The 20,978-nt window shown below is 37.6% G+C and overlaps 1 protein-coding gene across 1 annotated transcript in view; it reads right to left on the reverse strand.

The window, feature by feature from the left end:
• Window positions 1–20,978, reverse strand: part of AFF3 (ALF transcription elongation factor 3) — a 479,720-nt gene that overhangs the window by 79,031 nt on the left and 379,711 nt on the right. The window contains exon 10 of the mRNA XM_054701906.1: window positions 20,211–20,262. Coding sequence (XP_054557881.1) covers window positions 20,211–20,262 — 52 coding nt within the window. The remainder of the gene's footprint in view (window positions 1–20,210; window positions 20,263–20,978) is intronic.

Consider the following 20,978-nt stretch of genomic DNA (forward strand, 5'->3'; position numbering starts at 1 on the left):
CTTTGCATTTTCAGATTCCTAGGAATGCTGTCTAGGAAGTATTTTGTTGAGTGGACTTTGACCTTATCCTGTTCTCTAAGGGGTCAAGAAGAGTCAGGGATGACAATATAATTTATCATCCACATAAGAACATTTTTGAGAGTGAAAGGGGATGCTAACCAGATGGGAGTGAGGGACTACAAGAGAAAACACTGCTTTTCTGGGTGAACTGGACTGTCTGGTTGCTGCACAAATATAAATAAGATCAGGGTGAGAAGATAGAATTTCAGGAGCTGAGGAACTTGTCAATAGTGAAAGCAAACAGCACAAATCATCCTGATTCCTGTGTCTCTAAGTCAAATCAATACTAACATCATTCTCCTTTTCTCTTTCCAGTTACTTCTTCATTTATAATTTGAGCTTATCCTTTTTGTAAGCCTGCATTGAACTTTTAAGCTTTTGTTGATTGTCCACTCTCTGAACACCTAGTCTAGAACTCTAGAATAGAACACTGGGTTCTATTCTTTCTTGAGGAATTTACCATCTGCCTTAAGAAATTTTAGTCCTGGCTTCTCAAGTTCATTGAAGATACTGAAGACAGAGATCCTAGCTCATCCTCCTACTATCAGAAAGAACATCCTGATGACTGGGAACACAAAGTGTGATTCATAGGTAGGATGTGAGTAGGTGACTTCTGGGAATGACAAATACTACTATTTGCTAAGGCCCCAATCTAAGAAGTTTGTTGAAATACATTTTCCCTTCTTAGCTATTTATTCTTACTCTAATTTTACTTTCTTTAAAAAACTAGGGTACAATTTCATTTGTGAAGAAAGTTTAGGTACTTTTTATTTATTCATACTGGATTCCTTAGATTTGTTATACCTATCAGAAATTTGATTAAGATAATAACAAACATTTATTGATCACCTGCTATATCCTACAAAAAATGATGATCATGGTCAACTTTACCAACGAAGTGTGCTTGGATAATGTTATCTTACAATTTGGATCGTGTTAGTAAAAAACTGATTTGTGTGAAGGCTTATTTGAGATCAAATTGTCAGTGACAGTCCAGATTTGGCAATCCAGATCTTCTGAAAGGAACTGAGAGGCACTTGTTTTCATTGAGCATTTCCAGGACATTAAAGACAAACCATGAGTAATTTGTGACTTCTGCCATATGGCTCCCTCTGATTCAGGCCCTGGAGGCTTTTGCCATTACAAGTGTGCACATTCTGGGGCCGCTGCTATGAATTAGGAAGAAGAGAAAGACATGGCGAAATGTGAGCACCTGCTAGGGGGCTGTCCCCTGCCCACAGTGACTGACATAAGACCTAGTGCTAGAGGGGTTAAGGGTCCACTGGGGACATAGAAAACAGAAGACTCCTTAGACTGTGGGCACTATTGATCAACTTGAAGCCAATATTAAGGGTCATACCTCCAGTTGATTTTTAGAGGAGGACTGAGGCAGGGGCCTGGAGCGGGAATTCAAGGGATTAGTCTGAAGTGAGAGAATGATGCACGAAAACCCAGAGTCATGCATGAGGCTGTAAGTGTTGTCCGTGATGTGTGGGTGCGTGTATGGAAGTAAAATGGGTAGTATCCAGCTCCATGCCAAGTCCTGGGGAGCAACTTGAGCTTTATGAGGTAGTATCACTGTGCTGTGGCAAGTAGCTGCTATTACCTGGGCAAGTGGATGCTGACACCATAAAGAGTCAGATTTAGGGAGTCTAGAAATGGGTACCTGTTACTTTATTGAACAACTCTTGGTATAAGGTCTAATCAACAGCACAGGTCACACAAAGACTCAACAAAAATGTCACCGGATGACCATGATCATGCCATAAAGGTGCTTTGTCTGAACCCCTGAAAGATGATATATCAGTTTTTATCTCATTCATTTAATTCAATTTGTTCTCCTTGCAAAAATGTTTTGTGTGAGAGGATGAGAAATCAGTATTGCCAACTGGGCTTTAGTCTTTATCATAGATTCTAAAAAGTTTATCCATGCTTCTGTTCTTCTGTTAGTATAATTACAAACCAACTATTCCATTGTTGTTCTTTTCTTTTTCAAAGCAATGAACAAGGCCATGTTTTGTCTTTAAATAGGCATCACCTTTTAATTATCAATTATCTTTTAGGTAAAAGCATAGGCGAAATTTTTGCTAAAACATTATTTTGTTAAAAATCAGCACTACTCTCTATGAAACTATTTCCTTTATAAGAAATATATATATATATATATATATATATATATAGTTTGTGGTGTTTTTAGTAAAAGCTTTAATCAAGGTACTAAATAAAGAACTACTTAATTATATGTGATTTCCATTGCAGATTAGATAGGTTACCAGTCTCTAAACTTCTCCTCCAAACATAACTATTTTTTTATGTTTTTTATACTTTATTTTATAAAATTCTTACATCATTTTTCATCTTCGCACAATGTATGCATTTTTTTTAATAGAGGCATGTTTTATTTATTTATTTGTTTGTTTGTTTTGTTTATACAAGCACTGGGTACAGTCAGAAGCGCGGGAGGGTGAGAGAATTCACCAGAGCCAGAGCGGGGAGCAGAGCAGGCAGAAGGACCGAAGTACACTGCTGAGGGGAGCAGTAGGCGGCAGGAGAGGTCCGCGCGCCATGTGGGACCCTACTCCAGTGGCCGGGGAACAGCCGGGGAATCGAACTGGCGCCACAGAGGCCGCGGGCAGCTTTTGCAACCCAGCGCTCAACCGCTGTGCCACCGGGGAGGCCCTGCATTTTCTTTTTTTTTTTAATTTTCTTTTTATATTCCCCATACAATTGCAACCCCCTTATTTTGACCCCAATCTCTCCTTTCCCCGCCCCCTGCCCCATAGTGTGTCTCCGGTTCATCATAACTATTTTTTTAAAGAATATTTTCAATAATTCAATACCTACTATGGGCTTAGTTCTCTTGTTATTTGTGTTTAGGTTGTTTTGGGAGTGATATGATAGTTTCACAACTAAGAATATCTAACATCTAGTTAAAAGTCTTCAAATTTCAAACTTCATCTTATATAGATATGATATAGATGCGGGTATATATTTAAATTCTGGGCCCCATATTTTATTATAATTTGTATCTGTCCAAGTGGTATGAGTTCATTAAAGGAATATAATATAATGAGTTCATTATAGGAATATATATATATATATATATATATATATATGTGAAACAAGTAAAAAAAGTAAAAGCAAGTAAAAAAAACAACACAAAACAACAAACTAAAACAAAGAGTAATCTCCATCTTACTATGGGGAGATAGCTACTGTTATGTTCTTCAGTTAGCAGTCTGTGTGAGTTTATCTTTCTTTTGCATGTTACCAACACACATTAGGGCTATCTTGGAGCCAATGTGAGCATGGGGATGTTATTTGAAGGAAACAGAAATATGCTATGAAAACCCTGAAAAATAAGGTGGGTATCAAAGACTCTTTGATAGGGTTGGGGGGATAAACTGTAACATCCTGTAAAACTCCCTTAGTGTCTCTTTATGCAGCTGTTGGCTTGAAGGCCTAGACCAGTTGGTGGTTATCCTGTCTCTCTCTTCTCTTTGCTTCCTTCCTTCCTCCTCACTCTCTCCTAAAATTCCAGGCTACCATTCTCACTCTACCTTCTAGATCTATTCTCCTATAGTTAACTTCTTGACTTTTCTTATATTAGTCAATTTTCTTGGCCTCTTCCTGTATTCCTTTCTATTAATTAAATAAGCATTTAAAGGGCCTTCATGGTGGCGCAAGGGGTTAAGACACAATCTATGAAGCTGTCCACAGTCTCTGTAGCACGAGTTCGATCGCCTGGCCGGACAGGGAGCTACCCACATGGTGCAGCAGACCTCTCCTGACTTGCCCGCTGCTCTCCTCAGCAGTGTGCTTCTGTCAATCTGCCTGTTCTGTTCCCCACTCTGTCTCTGGTGAATCCTCTAACCCCACCCCCCACATCTCTGGCTTGTACCCCAGCTCTTATGTGCATAAATAAATAAATCTTAAAAAAATAAACAAGCATTTAAAAATGCAAATAAAGAACATTCCTGGGGAGAGGAGGAAGAGGCAGAAGGGGAGGGGGTGTAAGTTAAAAATGCATACTTTAATAGTTTTACACTAATATGTATTGATATATATTTGTATTAATATATTTTCTTTTAATCTACTTTAGTATTTTTGTTCAGTCACTTTAAGATATCAAAATGGAAGTTCAGTAAAGCTGCTTTGCTCAGCTTCAATGTAGGCCAGTGGAAGGGCACCACACAGTGGCCAGGGTCTGCTCTGGCCTCATTGTGGACTATTCAGGGCAGAGGTTAAAGAGAAGGGGACCAGATGGATTTTGAATTCTTCTAACCTCAGTGTGAAGAGGACTCGTGGGACCCAAGGTGGGTGCTAACAGACATGCTTCCTCTGGGGATGCTAATGAAGAGGAAGCACGGAAGCCATCTCTCAGACAGGTGTTTGCAAAGTTGCTGGGCAGGTTCTAGGTTTCTGAGACTAATCTCTTTTCTTCAAGGAAGTTATAGTCTGAAGCAGTTTATCTATCTCAGAGCTTGCCAGGAGCTCCTGGGGAGAATTCTTTTACCTCCAGGGTTCACCATAACAGAACTACATATATAAAGGAAGTGCCTGCCTGGGTCAAGTCTGGATAGGCACAAAGAGCACTGAGAATTCATTGGGCAGATCCATGGCTGCCGCTGGATCATGGTGAATGATCCAAGCTTGGCTATCAATTCTCAGAATTGTGAGGGTGGTAGATTCTGGGAAACAGCATTGCCAATGTGCTTTTCCATGCAAGTATGTGTGTGTGCATGCATGAACATGTGCTTGCTTTCTATATACAATTTTAAAGTAAAGGCAAACAAACAAGAATAACCATTAAGAAAAACCTAATGACAACTGGGCTGCTTGGAGATACATTTTATAGATAGTATGTGGATGTATATTCCTGGTTCTTGGTAGCAGAAGGTTGAATCTGGAGTGTGGATGGTAATGCAGTCTAAGTCCTGCAGGTTCTGTCATGGCCTTGTGGCCTGCTCACCAGGGCTTTGATCACCCCCACACAGCTGCAACTCATCTTACAGGGTAACTAAAGGGCAGTCCAGACATTGAGCATGGCCCAAATGGTGATGACTCATTAATAACTCTCATCTTTGGCACAGCAGGTAGATATTGGGATTAGTCACTTCTTACTTTGGTGGGATTGCCAAATGCCTTTTGGAGCTTTTAACAAAGTCCTTATGCTACTGTGATATGATGTTCTGGTGGAGCCTCATCCACTTTCCTTTGGCCTTGGGGGCTGGTTGATTATTGTGAATATAATGGAGTCTAAATTGTGGAAAACAAATGTTACTTTGACTTGTATAAAGACAAGATGAAAGTGAAACAACTATTTTGATAATTTTGCTAAAAATGCAACCTGTGCTTGAAAAACCTAAATCTAAGTTTGGCTTTATGTCTTATTTAAACTCAGACAAAATAGCAATATTGGAGGGTAAAAACAGGTTTGTATGGTTAGTAAAGATTCTCATAATTCTACTATTGCAAACCAATCACATAAAAGAATGTTGAACCAATTATGATTGGGTTATAATTGGTATTAAGATTTTTACCTTCAAAGTGAACATTGTTGTATGGCTTACATGTGAATGTTTTCACATATATGTTGTAATTATACACTCTTTCTTGAATGGCCTTGGACTTGTAAGAATGAAGTCCAGTTGGGAAAGATTGTTATCCAGAAACATGTTGCTGAATCAGACCTCCCCAGAGAGCTGTTCTGAGTAACACACCCTTGCACTTTCTAGTTGGGACAAGACCATGCCTGGTGGCCTGGCATTTCAGGAATGGGCTAGTCTGCTTCTTAAAAGATGGTCTTGTCTCACTCAGCACAACTTGTAGGCTGCAGATCAGCCAGGATGAAACTGGGAAGTGCCAAGGGGGCATTGAATGACCACAAATGATTTTACTCTATATAGAAACAAAAGGCTAAGACTGTCTCCTGAGAAAAGCTGTGCTTTAGGAGATAACCAGGCCTGCTTGGTGATGGCTTGTCAAAATCCAAACAAAAACAGAACTTTCCAAGTACATGTTTGGACCAAACACCTGAATGATTGTAGGTAAATCCTTTAGTGGATGAAACCACAAAAGCCTGGATATGAGTGATAGCACAGACTCCAAGGAGCATCCACTCTCAATGGTTATACTTCTGAAAAAGCTATTGAAAAACACCATTAAAGTCACAAGACAAAGGGCTATTCCTCTGAGTTAAATTGTAGGGTCCTCTAGAGGGAGAATTCTACTTCTCTGCCAACACGCTGGCAGTTGTGTTTGAGAAGAGCATGCCTATAAACTAATGATGATAGTTTTTCTTCTGTTCTCCAAATGGAGAGTCTATTTCAGAGGTACTGATATCCACCATTGATGAAAACTTGGCTTGGTTAAAAAATAAATTCTTCAGCTTAACAAAGCAATGTGTGTCCATTTTTGTGATAGCTGTATGCTTGCCCAAATTTAATGGATCATCTTTTAATTTTTATATGATTTCCTCATTTTCCAGATTTCCATTCAGGGTCCTTAGACTGAAATTAATCACATTCTATACTCCAGGCTGGCTAGACACAGCAAAACCTAAATAAATCTCAATCAGGTCCTCAGAGGAGGTCTGAGAAAGTAATTTAGGAAACAAGGTTGTGAGCCTTTATACATCTGTGCTCAGTGACATTTCATTTGGGTGACTGTTTCAATTTTGAAAATGTAAGGTGATTAACATAAAAAAGACAATTATATTTTTGTGTCTCTACTTAATGCTTGTGCTGCTTTTCACAAATATTTTTAGAACGACAGGGAAATTTAATTTATAAAATATGGATTACTTAACTAAGTTTTGGGATGGTTAAGCAAACAAAGTGACAAAAACCTACTGAATATTTGGCTTTCAGGGATTGTGAGTTACGCTGAAGGTTCGAATATGGTTATAGATGACAAAGATCATAGGCAGTGATCTTCAATTAAACTTCTTATTCTACTTCCATATTAAAAGAAATCAGTTTTTCAGTATGATTAAATTGGATATTTAGCTTAGAAACAACATTAATGCAGGAATAAGAGAAAAACCAATCCTTTTTCCTATTTTGCTATTAGGTTTAACATATGTAATATATACTTTTTTTGTATAGTCATTGAGGGTATGACATTTCCTGTTATTTAAAATTTACTATAAAAATGTAAGGTTAAATGATCATAATAAGTATTATTAATGTGTTCTTCATCAAGACCAACAAACCAGAATCTTGCATAATACTGGTACTTAGTAGGCACTCAAGATTATCCTCAGAATAATTTTTATGCAAAAATTTTTTAGCTCTCGTTTGGCTACAAATAACATCTACAATACAGTTCATTTCTAATGAAGAAACTTGATTTTGGAGCCTTACTCCTCAAACCTGGTCCTGATTATTGCTTCAACTCCTGTTTATATAATTCTACACAACTTTGGCAGGATTCAAGAGCACATACCAGGGTGTTGGCTTTTATGAATCTCCTGGGATGTGAATGTCAAGCTGACTGGATGAACTCTGGCCACAAATCCCAGACAAGCACAATGACTCTATTTATTCAGACTTGGCCGCCTGAATGCAGATTGACTCTGTGGGTAATAAATTTTCACAGGCCAAGAACTCCAGCATCAACCAAGCTGATCCTGAGAAGAAAAATGCACCCAGGGAAGTGGAGCTGGGCTGCAAAAGCCTCCTATATTTTTATTCCACGTCTGCATATCATTCAGCAAATTCATTCGGTCACTGATTGACATGCACTGCCAATGGCTCCAGAGGTTCTTTTTAAAAACTCAACTTTCTGTTATGCAATTGTTACATTAAAAAGGAACAAGGGAAAAAATGAACAGCACCCATTCCAATTGGTAATCTGCTTTTAATATTAGACCCCAAACTGATGTTAGTTATCCAGTAACCTTTCTGGTAAAAAGCAGAAGATTGAGATGGGAATGTTTCTTGTGCCTCTTTATAAGAAAGCAAAGGTAACAAAAAGCAATAGAGCTGCAATTCAGTGCTCAGAGCAATCTCATCTATAATTCTGACATCTTAATGCAGCGAGACTTTAGATTCATTCTAAGAAGACTAAGATTCTTTTTGAGCGACAGATTAGTACTGTATGCATTAAAAATAAGAAAAGAATTGGCTCTTTAACTTGCAGATTTATGTTAACTACCTAGATATCTATTAAATTAATTGTGTGCTTTCTAATATTGATTGGGGATTAAAAGGTAACTTTTCTTCATTGTGAGAAGTAAATTATGCCAGTAGGAAAATTTCCTCTACAGATTATATCCAATGATCACTGCCTGTAAAATTCAAATTGTCAGTTTAAATGGATAAACCATGCTCATTTAAAGAGAAAAATGCAGTTATGTAATTAAAATGAAAAGACTGCCTAATATGTGTGGATAATGTAATTACTTGAAGCTGCAGGCACATACATAGACCATTCAATTTGGATCACTGTTCCCTTACTTTCCCTGAGCTTATGTATTTGTCATCTCTGAAACACTGCAGTTGGTGCTATCTTGGCTGCTCCATGCTGAAAGCCATAATCATGTTTCCCTCTCTTCATGCCTTAGCTATAATAATTTCACGTAGATATTTGCTGTGCCCAACCTCCCAAGTTTATCCTGACTTGAGAGGCAGAGTTCATATTTTCACTAAGTGGGAAGAGACACAATATAATTCATCTCCTTTTTCTAAAGCCATTTAAAAACTCCTTTAGCAGAACTTCAGGAATAATCATGTCTTAAATCTTATTCCTTCACATTTTCCTACAGAAACATTAGCTCTTAGAATCGCTAAAACCAAGAGCTACAGAAAAGGAGATCAAACAAATTGCTACATGTATTATGTATCTTTCATTTACCCAAACAAGAAAACTAATTCTCAAATTATTTGTCCCATTTCCAGCTTAAATCTCATTAAGTATGAAAATTATAGCAGCAAAGATGAGAATATGCTTCCAATTCATTTAAATCTCTGAACTTTCTAGGTAAATTCTGTCCCAATTGCAGTTTTAGTGGTTCTAGTGAAAACCCCACTATCCTTGAATGGGATGGCTATAGAGAAACCCATTCTTGGTTTTGGAGGTTCCTATTTGAAACAACTTTTGAAAATGTGTAATTTAAATAGGTTGTGGCATTAAGAATACTTAAGGGATTTTCTTATTTCGGACTCAGACTCAGAAGGGTTTCCTTGCTTCACTCCCAAGAGGATCATCTAATAGTTAACCAGAATTACACTGCACCCAGAGAATCCCATGGCTTGCAGTGAAACTACCCCTTGGGCATAAGAGACTAGAAGGGACACAGAGGAGGTTCATGCTTCATTGACTGTAAGATGGATGGAGGTGAATGGGAATGTCTGGAGGCTGTGATGCTGGATGGAAGTCACAGAGTGTGAGGCTGCCTCTCAGCCGGGGACCCTGGAGAGGGGAGAACTGAATGATGTGGAGGCATACACATACTTGACAGAGGAAAATACATGTGGAGGAGCAGGGTGCTCCTAGTAAAAAGAACAAAGACAATGCATTGGACACACTCCCACTACCTTTTATCTTGGGACTGGCACTGACAGGGAAGAGACAGCAGAGTCTCAGATCTAGAACCACAGAATGGTGCCACAAACCTGAGCCTACTTCCACCCCTAGCACATTCACACCTTTGGCTTAACCCTCCAGGCCTGTCCCCACCCTGTCACTTAGCAACTGAAAAAAGAGGTTTCAATTGCTATTGAAATTGACAAAGGCCAAAACCCTTAAATTAAATCAAAGCACAGTACCACCTGCTGGAAAAGTAAAGGTGGTTCAACTCTCTAAGTTACTGCTACATATGCTTTTGAAAAATAGAGAAATCTAAAGCAGCAGTATGAGCAAATTGAAAAAAGTATATAACATATGGCACCCCTGAGTCCTCAAGAAATATGATTATCACAAGGAGAGAACAACTCTTCAGAATCTAACCACATGTGCTGGAGGAACTTGAATAAAGGCATGTGTGGCTTGAAGTTCATGAAAACCCATGGATGAGCTCCATCTGAAGTGAATAAAGGAGAAGAAGTGAGTGAGACCAGACTGTGTAGGGTAGAGTCAGTCATGCTATGGGCTCTGGATATCATCCCCAGTAGAATGGGAAACCCATTTAAAATTTCATTTATTTATTCATTCATTCCCCAAATCAATGATGACTTTTATTACTGCATCTTAAAGATGTATCACAAATAGGTCTAAGAAATCATCCAGTATCTTCCTGTTCCATAGCTGGACAACTTAAATCTTATTCATCGGCCTGCTGAAATGTTCTTTTTCAGAAACATAGATACCATCCAAAAATTTCCTGATATCCTTGTTTTTAACTGTCATGGCTTGCTGAATCAAAGCAGCTGAATTTGATACAAGTTCAATGTCATTTACTTCAAGAATCAACTCATCTTTCTGGTCTTGAGATACTGAATAAGCAATGCCTTGTCTCATCCGAACCCTGCAAATGTATTTTCAGCCCAAGAAATTTTGGATTTCAACAAGAGACCCATTCTCCTGAATAACAACATTGATAGGGAAGTGAGCATACACAGACCTCTTCCTATAACAGAAGCCCAGTGTAACACCCTTGATCATTTTCTGTACATGAATACAGATAGTATGAACTGTAGCCAGTTCCTTTCTATTTCCCCACCATTTGTCAACCCAGAGCCTCTTCTTTTTCTTCCCAAGCAGACTGAGTTCGACATCGATGTGATTGAAGTCCCTCTGCAGGGTGCCTCTGGGGCCCTTCACAATAACAGTGCAAACCTTCAGGGAGATGTCAACATTTTCTGGAATGTCGGACAGTCTGATTGCTGAGAATGGTCTTCATTCTTTCAGTAGATGTGGCAAAGCTATTTATTTATTTTTAACTTAGACCATTTAAGATTTTAGAACAATGAGTGGCTTGACCTGATTTATTGTTTTTTAAAGATTACTGTGAGGATGTTGTATTAGAGGGTGAGGAATGCAAATAAGGTTGTTTCTACCAGACTAATTTAGACTGATGAAAATGGAAAGAGCTGGGTGAATATTTTAATTTTTGAGATTGAATTTATAGGATATAGAGATAAAATTCACATTTGAGTGAGGAACACAGAGTCATCCAGGATGTGCATATTGGCTCTAGTCTTCAACAATGGGGCATGTGGAAGTTCTAGTTTTAGGAATTTATAAAATAATCACAGGAGAACATATTTGTGTGTATGTGGTAGAAGGGTAGTAATGAGCAGAAGTCTAATCCGGCAAAAATGGAATTTGAAGTGCTTGTGAGACATGCAGGTGGAGTAATCAGGTAGGCCTGCAGCACAGAAGAGGAGAGTACTGAGCTGAGGTTGTAACTTGAAAAATTATAAGCATATAAAAACTTAAGGTCATGAAGATGTATGAAATTACCCAAAGAAAAAGAGGGTGGAAATGGAGAAGAGAAATGAGGGATGAATTCTGCAAGGCTCCAAAACTCCGTGAGTGGAGGTGGGTAGAGGAAGAACAGACAGCAAAGGAGCCTGAAAAGAAACAAGCAGAGGAAACAAGCCAGGAGAGTTTGGTGTTGGATACCTTAGAAAAGTGGGGTGATGCCACTGCTTTTCAATATAATACTGGAAGTCCTAGCCAGAGCAATAAGACAAGAGAAAGACATCCAAGGAATCCAAATAGGAAAAGAAGAAGTCAAACTATCACTATTTGCAGATGATATGATAATATATGTAGAGAACCCCAAAAACTCCACAGAAAAACTAATTCAACTCATCAATCAGTTCAGTAAAGTGGCAGGATACAAAATCAACACGCAAAAGTCAGTAGCCTTCCTATACACAAACAATAAATCTGAAGAAGAAATCAAAAAAACCATCCTATTATTGAAACAAAAAAAATCAAATATTTGGGAATAAATCTAACAAAAGAGGTAAAGGACCTATACAAAGAAAACTATAAAACACTGTTAAAAGAAATAGAAGAAGACACAAAGAAATGGAAAGACATCCCCTGCTCATGGATTGGAAGAATAAACATTATTAAAATGGCCATCCTACCAAAAGCAATATACAGATTCAATGCTATTCCAATCAAAATTTCAATGTCATTCTTCAAAGAAATAGAACAATTATTGATGAAATTCATATGGAATCACAAAAACCCCGAATAGCCAAAGCTCTCCTGAAAAAAAAAGAAGGGAATGGAGGCATCACACGCCCAGACTTCAAACTATACTACAAAGCCATAATCATCAAAACTGCATGGTATTGGAACAAGAACAGACATACAGACCAATGGAATCGAATAGAATATCCAGAAATAAACCCACAGATTTATGGTCAACTAATCTTTGACAAAGGAGCAAAGACTATGCATTGGAGCAAAGAAAGTTTGTTCAATAAATGGTGCTGGGAAAACTGGGTCGCTACATGCAAAAGAATGAAGCTTGACTACTACCTCACACCATACACGAAAATCAACTCAAAATGGATTAAAGAACTAGACATAAGACCTGAAACCATAAAATATATAGAAGGAAATATAGGCGAAACACTACGTGATTTGCACATCAAAGACATCTTTACAGACACATCACCCAAAGCAGTGATAGTGAAGGCGAAGATAAACAGCTGGGACTACATCAAATTAAAGAGCTTCTGCACAGCAAAAGAGACAATAACAAAAACAAAGAGAAACCCCACCAACTGGGAGAACATTTTTGCACCCAACACTAATGATAAAGGACTGATCACAAAAATCTGCAAAGAGCTGATGAGACTCAACAACAACAGAGAAAATAATCCAGTCAAAAAATGGGCAGAAGAGCTAAAAAGAAAATTCTCTGAAGAGGAAATGCAAATGGCCAACAGGCATATGAAAAAATGTTCAACATCACTTGTAATCAGGGAAATGCAAATCAAAACTACCATGAGATACCATCTTACACCAGTGAGAATGGCACATATTAAAAAAACTAGCAACAGCAAATGTTGGCAAGGGTGTGGAGAAACAGGAACTCTTCTGCACTGTTGGTGGGAGTGCAAACTGGTCCAACCACTATGGAGAGCTGTGTGGAGATTTCTTGACCTACTAAACATAGAGCTTCCATATGATCCAGCAATTCCACTCCTAGGTATTTACCCAAAGGACACAGAAACATCCATTCCAAAGAACACCTGCACCCCTATGTTTATAGCAGCACTGTTTACTATAGCTAAGCTTTGGAAACAACCCAAATGCCCAAAAATAGATGACTGGATCAAGAAGATGTGGTACATATACACCATGGAATATTACTCAGCATTCAAAAAAGATAAGCACATGCAATTTGCAGCAACATGGATGGCACTGGAAGGGATCATGCTCAGCGAAATAAGCCAAAAAGAAAAAGAAAAATATCAGATGGTCTCACTCATAGCAGGAATCTAGAAAACTTAAATAAGGGACCAGGAAAATGAATAACTATAAGAAAGTGAAAATCAGAATCAACAAAAAACTATGAAACAGAGACACTTTTGGGGGGGTGGGGGCGGGAGGGGAGGGATTGCGATCAGAAAGGGGGGGTTGCAATTGTATGGGGAATATAAAAATAAAATTTATTATTTAAATAAAAAAAAATAAAAACACACCAATTCTCAAAAAACCTTAAAAAAAAAAAAAAGAAAGAAAAGTGGGTGATGATAGTTTTCCATGCTGTAAGTCTCCTGGTAAGTAAAAAATGCCCTCTACATTTGACTCCACTGGGGTCACTGGGAACCCAGTAAGGAGTAGTTCTGGTGGAGAGGTAGAGCAGAAAGGTATGCAAAGAAATAAGGTCCCAAGTAACTGGAAAGAACTGAAATAGATTTTTGATAAGAAGAAGGAAGGAAAAGATGAGTGAAGATAAAGGTGGTTGTGTGGAACTGGTTATGGGAAGATGAATCTTTCCCATTAGAGACCATAGAGAAATGAAGCTGAATGATCTCTGATCTTTGGGCATCACCCATGCATGACAGTTTAAGGATAGTAGATACTACATGGAAGCCACAAGTCTTAGGGACAGAGATGGCTAAAGTTTAAGGGTTGAAGAAGTGTAGAGCAATCCTTTCTTTTCTGAAACAAGCCACTGAATTGACACTGCCTGTCTTGTTCAATAACCTACCATGGCTCCCTGCTCTTTTTAGGATAAAGCCTACCAAGGACCTGACTATGAAGTCAGGCCTCTCCAAGTCTTTTCATTTCCTCCCTTACCTTTCCCCACATTACTCCCTAACTAATTAATTATTTGCTATTCCTTTTTTCCCTATCCCCTTTTTTTTCATGTATGTTTGCTCACACTCTTCCCCCTGGCATATACTACTCTTCCATTCTCTCAAATCTTCTGTGACAGTGATGAAAAACCCTGGTCAATAGACCCCATGTGGTCTGTCTACCTGCCAGCATTTCAAATAAGCTCAGATGATTAACATTTCAGCAGGAGAAAATCAATGTGTCCCTCTCTTATGAAAATGTTTTCCTAGCAACAAAGTAGATAATCTAAATGGTTATAATATATTGTTTTCCACAGGTATTTATAAATTGACTTTCATAATGGCTGTCAAATTAACAAAAAAATCATTTTAATTTTAAATACAAAAAGAAAATAAGTCAGGAAGATAGAAAATAAAAATTCTACATTATCCACATATAATCAATTTGTGATCAAGTAAATTATAGGATACTAAGGGACAAAACCTAAAATGCCATTGCCAATGAGCTGCTATATGTAAATGAAATGAAAAAAATCGAGAACAAAAAAACAAAGTAGCAGACTTAAACTCTAACATATTACTAATTATACTAAATATAGACTACATCAACTAGAAGAGAGAAATTTGGAAAGTGAATTAAAAAATAACAGTTATATACTCTCTGTAAGAAAATCACTTCAAATATAATGTATTTAAATACATGCATATAAATACAATGTAGGTGCACTGAAAATAAAAGAATTGGAAAGTTAAATTAGCAGAACGCAGCAATGATTTCAGATAGCAGATAAAGTAGACAGCAGAGCAAAGTAAAATTACCAGAGATAGGGTAGAACAATGCATAACAATAAAGGGTCAATCCACCAAGAAGATATAGCAATACTGAATGTGTGTGTATCAATTAACAGAGCTGTAAAATATGTGAAGCAAAACCTGATAGGATAGAAAGGAGAGAGACAAATTCATAATTACAATCAGATTCCTCTCTCAATATTTCTCTTTCAACAATTGGATGGAACAACTAGATAGAAAGCAAGAATACATAATAACTCATCATCAACATCGACAAACAAAATGAACATTTATGGAACACCACACTCAATATCAACAGAATATACCCATAAAACAAATACCAACATATGGCAAGGTTGTGGAGAAAAAGGAACTCTCCTGCACTGTTGGAGTGCAAACTGGTCCAACCACTATGGAGAGCTGTGTGGAGATTTCTTGACCTACTAAAGATAGAGCTTCCATATGATCCAGCAATTCCACTCCTAGGTATTTACCCAAAGGACACAGAAACATCAACTCCAAAGAGCACCTGTACCCCTATGTTTATAGCAGCATTGTTTACAATAGCTAAGCTTTGGAAACAACCCAAATGCCCAAAAATAGATGACTGGATCAAGAAGATGTGGTACATATACACCATGGAATATTACTAAGCATTCAAAAAAGATAAACACATGCAATTTGCAGCAGCATGGATGGAGCTGGAAGGGATCATGCTCAGCGAAATAAGCCAGAAAGAAAAAGAAAAATATCAGATGGTCTCACTATAGCAGGAATCTAGAAAACTTAAATAAGGGACCAGGAAAATGAATATCTATAAGAAAGTGAAAATCATAATCAACAAACAACTATGAACCAGAGACACTTTATGAGGGGAGGGGGGGGGGGGGGGGGAGGGATTGGGGTCAAAATAAAGAGGTTGCAATTGTTTGGGGAATATAAAAATAAAAAAATTAAAATTAAAAAAAAAACAAAAACCAAAAAACAAATACCAACATAGACTATATCTTGGTCATAAGAAACATGCAATAAATTTATGAGAATTGAAATCATACAGAGTATATATACTTTGACTACAAAGGAAGCAAACTAGAAATCAATGAAAAGGTTAGAGAAATCTCCACCAGGAAGTGACCTCTAAGTAATCTGTGTGTCAAAGAGAAGGTTTCATTGAATGTTAATGGAAATACAACATACTTAAAATTTATGGGATGTAGACACTTGCTTGGCTGAAAGTGAAAAGTATAGCAGTAATGCTTATATTATAGAAGAGGACAAGCCTTATAACAATAATGTAAGCTCTCTCAAAAAAGTAGAACAACAAGTTGTACCCGAAGCAAGCACAAGGAGGGGGATAATGAAGGTAAGGAATCAATGAAATTCAAAACTGATTTTATCAATACAATAAAATTCTAACTCTTCAAAAAGATCAATAGTTGATAAATCTTTGACAACATTGACAATGACAAAAATCAAGGATCAGCATCAATCACAACACAGGGATATCTCTATAGATCTTCCAGACATAAAAAAAATACTATTGAACAACTTCACATACATACATATGACATCTTAAGTGACCTGATAGACTAATTGCTTGAAGAGGACATCCAACTAGAACCTACCTGATATGAAACAGATATTATGATTGACCCTTTAACTATTCAGAAAACAGAATTTGCAAATTTTTAAAATCTCCAAGCCCACGTGGTTTCACTGGGCTGCCAAATTTTGCCAAACATCTAAAGAATTTTCATTTCACACAATCTCTTCAAGAAAAGAGTAGGGAATGTTTTTTATTCATTTTATAAGCAAGTATTGCCCTTATATCAAAACCAGATAAAGATAATGCCAAAAGAGCAAACTTTAAAAATTCATAAACATAAAAAGACAAACGTGGTGAAGATGTGGCAGAACCAGAATTTTCTTACATTGTTGGTGGGAGTGTCCATAATACAGTTATTTTGGAAAGTGGTAATTACTCACAATTGAATACCACATACTCTGTGGCCCAGCCTTCCTACTCTTGTATGAGAATGTTAAGAACAGCATTATTCTAATAGCCCTAAATACACCCGTGCCCACATCAGTGGTAGGATGTGTAAGTAAACTGTGGTATATCCACATAGTGAAATATGATTCAGCAGTGAAAATGACATGAGCAACATGGATGAGTCTTACAAACATCTAAGCAAAAGAAGATAGAAACAACAGAATATAGATATACACTGTCTGCTTCCATTATAAAGCTCAAAAACAAGCAAAATTATTGGTGTTAGTAACCAGGAGAATGGTTATTCTTCTGGGAGTGATGACTGGAAGGACTCAAGAGAGAACTGACTGTATTTGGCTCTAGGTGCTGATAATATGGGCTTGTGTGGCTTATGGATATTTATTAAGATGTATTCTTAGGATACATATACTTTTCTCTATGTATGCTAAATTCAATGTTGTTGAAAAAGAACAAAACCCTATTGGATCAGGTGATATGAAGATAACAAGTAAGCACTAGTTCTGAGCAAGTAGTCAGCTCTGGGGACCTAACATTAATTCCCATTACAAATAGTGACACTGAAGCCGAGAACAGTTCAGGGACTGAGTCAGCTGCAAAACTACTTGGCAGTAGAGCTTTGGAGGGACATGAGTAGGGATTCGAATCCAAGGAGAAGGACTGCTGAGTCTGAGCTCTTACTCACTAAACTAGCCTGTCTTTTTATCTTTGAGAGCACAAGGGTAATACGAATAAAGATATTAGGCATATTCCAGGAAGGGCAAATAAATGGAGCAACCTGAAGCTCTTGTGAACAGCTCTTTGTTATACTGGCTGCACAGTCTAGTGACTCAAATTCAGAAGCATGACCAGGACTCATGTAAAAAGAGGATAAGAGGTTTAGGACACTATGTTTATCGAGACAGGGAACTGTACTTTTTTTTTTTTTTTTTTTTGGTGGGACCCTCGCTGGTGGCCGGGGATTGAACTGGTGCTGCAGAGGCTGCGGGCAGCCTCACAACCCAGCGCTCAACCACTGCGCCACCAGGGGAGGCCCAAGGGAACTATACATTTTTGAAATATTTTGGGTTATTAGAACTAGAAAGATCATTCATGTTAAATGTTTATCTCACAATACTAGAGAAATGTAGTGAGTTTATGTGTGTTACTTGTGTACATAGCCTCTCCTCTTTCAGGGAGAAGGGTGAATCATATTCTCGTCTTGGGGAGGAAATAAATACTGTATCATTAGTCATTAGAATGCATGGGAATTACAATTTTTTGATTAGGGCACAGTATAATTATAGGCTAAAGCAGGATAACTTAATATAATTAATGTTTTAGGAGTGCGCACTTAAACTAACACATACAAAACCACTGTCTGGAATCCTGTTTCAGAGAAAGGATTACAGCATGAAAATAATTCATTCTGCCATCTGCTTTTATTACAAAAGATGGGAAGGTATATACACATATGGACCAAATGCAAGTAGAAAGGATCTTACCTATATATTCAAATATAAAATCAATGGCTACAGGAAGTAAAATGAGTCAACTAAAAGTTCCCACTGCCTTACAGAGTGTGTAGAGTGCACCATTGATAAATATATTTTAGATCGAATATTCAGTGGAAATATTTCTTGGAAATAACTCAGGAAATTATTTCCATATTAAGAAAGACTTGCTGAATGAAAGAGCTTTTGGATCCCATTTATAATATAAAGTATGCACAATGTACACACTTGGTATGGCTTAATCCAAAACATACCTATCTGAACCTCTTGGGAAAAACACAGAGATAAAATCACTGTGTGCTTATAGTCACACAGATGAGGAACCAAAATTAAGAGCAAAGTCATTTTCTAGTTAGCCAAGATTGCTTGTGATAGATATCTGACGGCCCTGTGAACACCTCGAAACACATTGACTGATTTTGAAAAATGTAAGGCCTGAAAGGTTAGCCTTTCTCTCAGTTAACCTTCCTCTACGTGGGTTTTCTCGACTTGCCAATCCTGTTCCAGAGTTATCAAGTTCTGTCTCACGCCCAGTCCCTTCTTTGTTGCCTCACCTTCTCTCAAGAGGTGAACAACCCTTCTGTGACCTCTTATCCACATCCTGTACAGACACTTTTCCAGGATATTTTCCTGTGACTTTGATTTCACCTCTGTACATCCTTTCCGTACATTATTAGCATCTGCATGTCTAGACAGCTGAATCACCTGAATAATATTCCAGGAAACCCTCATATAAAATGTACTATTCTAAGATCAACTTAATAGTACAAGTGACTTGTATTGCATGTAAAAGTGACATAAAAAAACCCTCTCTGAATTGTCTTTAGACCTGTCACATCTATCCAGACTTGACAAAATATAACACAGAGATGATAAAAAGGAAACAGAAGTGTAGGAAAATCTGTCTTTACTGTTTTCAAACTTGCTTTAAAATACAAACAGTTCCTGAAATGCAGAAGTGAAAGTGATGAATGTTAAGTGGATGTTTTTTTACATTAACTAACTGATCAGAAGAGTATTTATAAACCCCTGACTGATGTCTTGAGCTGATAAATCAACACCAAGGGAGAACATTTCAAGCATATCTATCATTTAAGACAAACAACCTATTTTGAGCATGATTATTTTTTATTCATCATTTTAGCTCACCTCTGTGTTTGCTTCTCCTCAAAGTTAATAATATCTGTATAAGACTTCTCAATATTTAATGTTACAGCTTGCTGTTGCATGCTGATGAGGTTAAGATCAAACGTTTGATCTCCAGAAGGACAGTTACCTTTACTTACACACACACACACACACACACACACACACAAACACACGCATGTGTGCACATGCACACACACACGCCTCTATTTCATACTGAAGCAGGATTCCAGGGAACTTCTTATAAATACCCATTATTGGTGTCAATGCCATGAAAATCACAGAAATACAGTTTTAAGGGAAATTAAAGTCAGGATAATTTTTAATGAACTGGTCCAACAGCCTAGACTCTCCATTAGCAGAGGACACCCAGCATCTTCCAGCACCACAATTCCCAGTTTGTACAACTCAGTTAATATCCAGGAATGTTCCTGAGGTCAGCAGCATCAGGTCACATTCAAAGAACAGCACCACAAAAGAGAATCTTACCTGTTCATTCTCTTCTTCATCACTACTTAGCTTAAGGTCATCTTCTAACATTCTGAAAGAAAGAACAAAGAGGTACGGACATTTAGCACATCCCAAATAATTTCATACCAAAATATCTCTTTCATAGCAATCATTCATTAATAGTCTATTTTATTTCCTAATTAAAAAAATTCCCCCCTTTGAGCCCTTTTCTCCTGAAGCACCTAGGAAATCATGTTTCCACATGATGAAAATGAAATGCACAATAGTTATTGGATAAGATGGGCTACTTCAAGAACATGAGATTTTAAACAAGCAGAATGAAATTGTATTTTCCCTTATGGAGCTTTAATTCCATGATTGTTCAGTGTCTTCCATGTGACAGGTGCTGTGGTGGAGCGCTATTAACATTCATGGGAAACAGGAGAAGCAAGCAGAACCCCGGGGAAACTAAAGGCACTGAACTTGTTCTGTAATCACTGCCTTGGTCTTCCACCTGTCAAAGATCTGGAGACACATCTGCCCAACGATCTGACAGGGTGAGGAGAACCGAAGAGGAGGGAACTTATGGGAAAGATTCTGTGAAGTCAACTCCCCAGTGACCCCTGGGTTCCTTAGTCTTGATGGAGGTAGTTGGGGAAGCATGTTTTGGGGTCCATGAGAATTAAGTTAAAAAAAAAGAAACAAAACTTCAAAGCTTATGATTTATGATGATAAGATTGTATTCTTATTAGCATTGTTTCTTTGTTGAATCATAGTTTAACTCATTTTAAAAGAAATGAGTTAATC

Source organism: Talpa occidentalis, unplaced genomic scaffold, assembly GCF_014898055.3.
Source record: "Talpa occidentalis isolate TD23 unplaced genomic scaffold, MPIMG_talOcc4v2.1 talOcc4.5, whole genome shotgun sequence".
Taxonomy (NCBI): domain Eukaryota; kingdom Metazoa; phylum Chordata; class Mammalia; order Eulipotyphla; family Talpidae; genus Talpa; species Talpa occidentalis.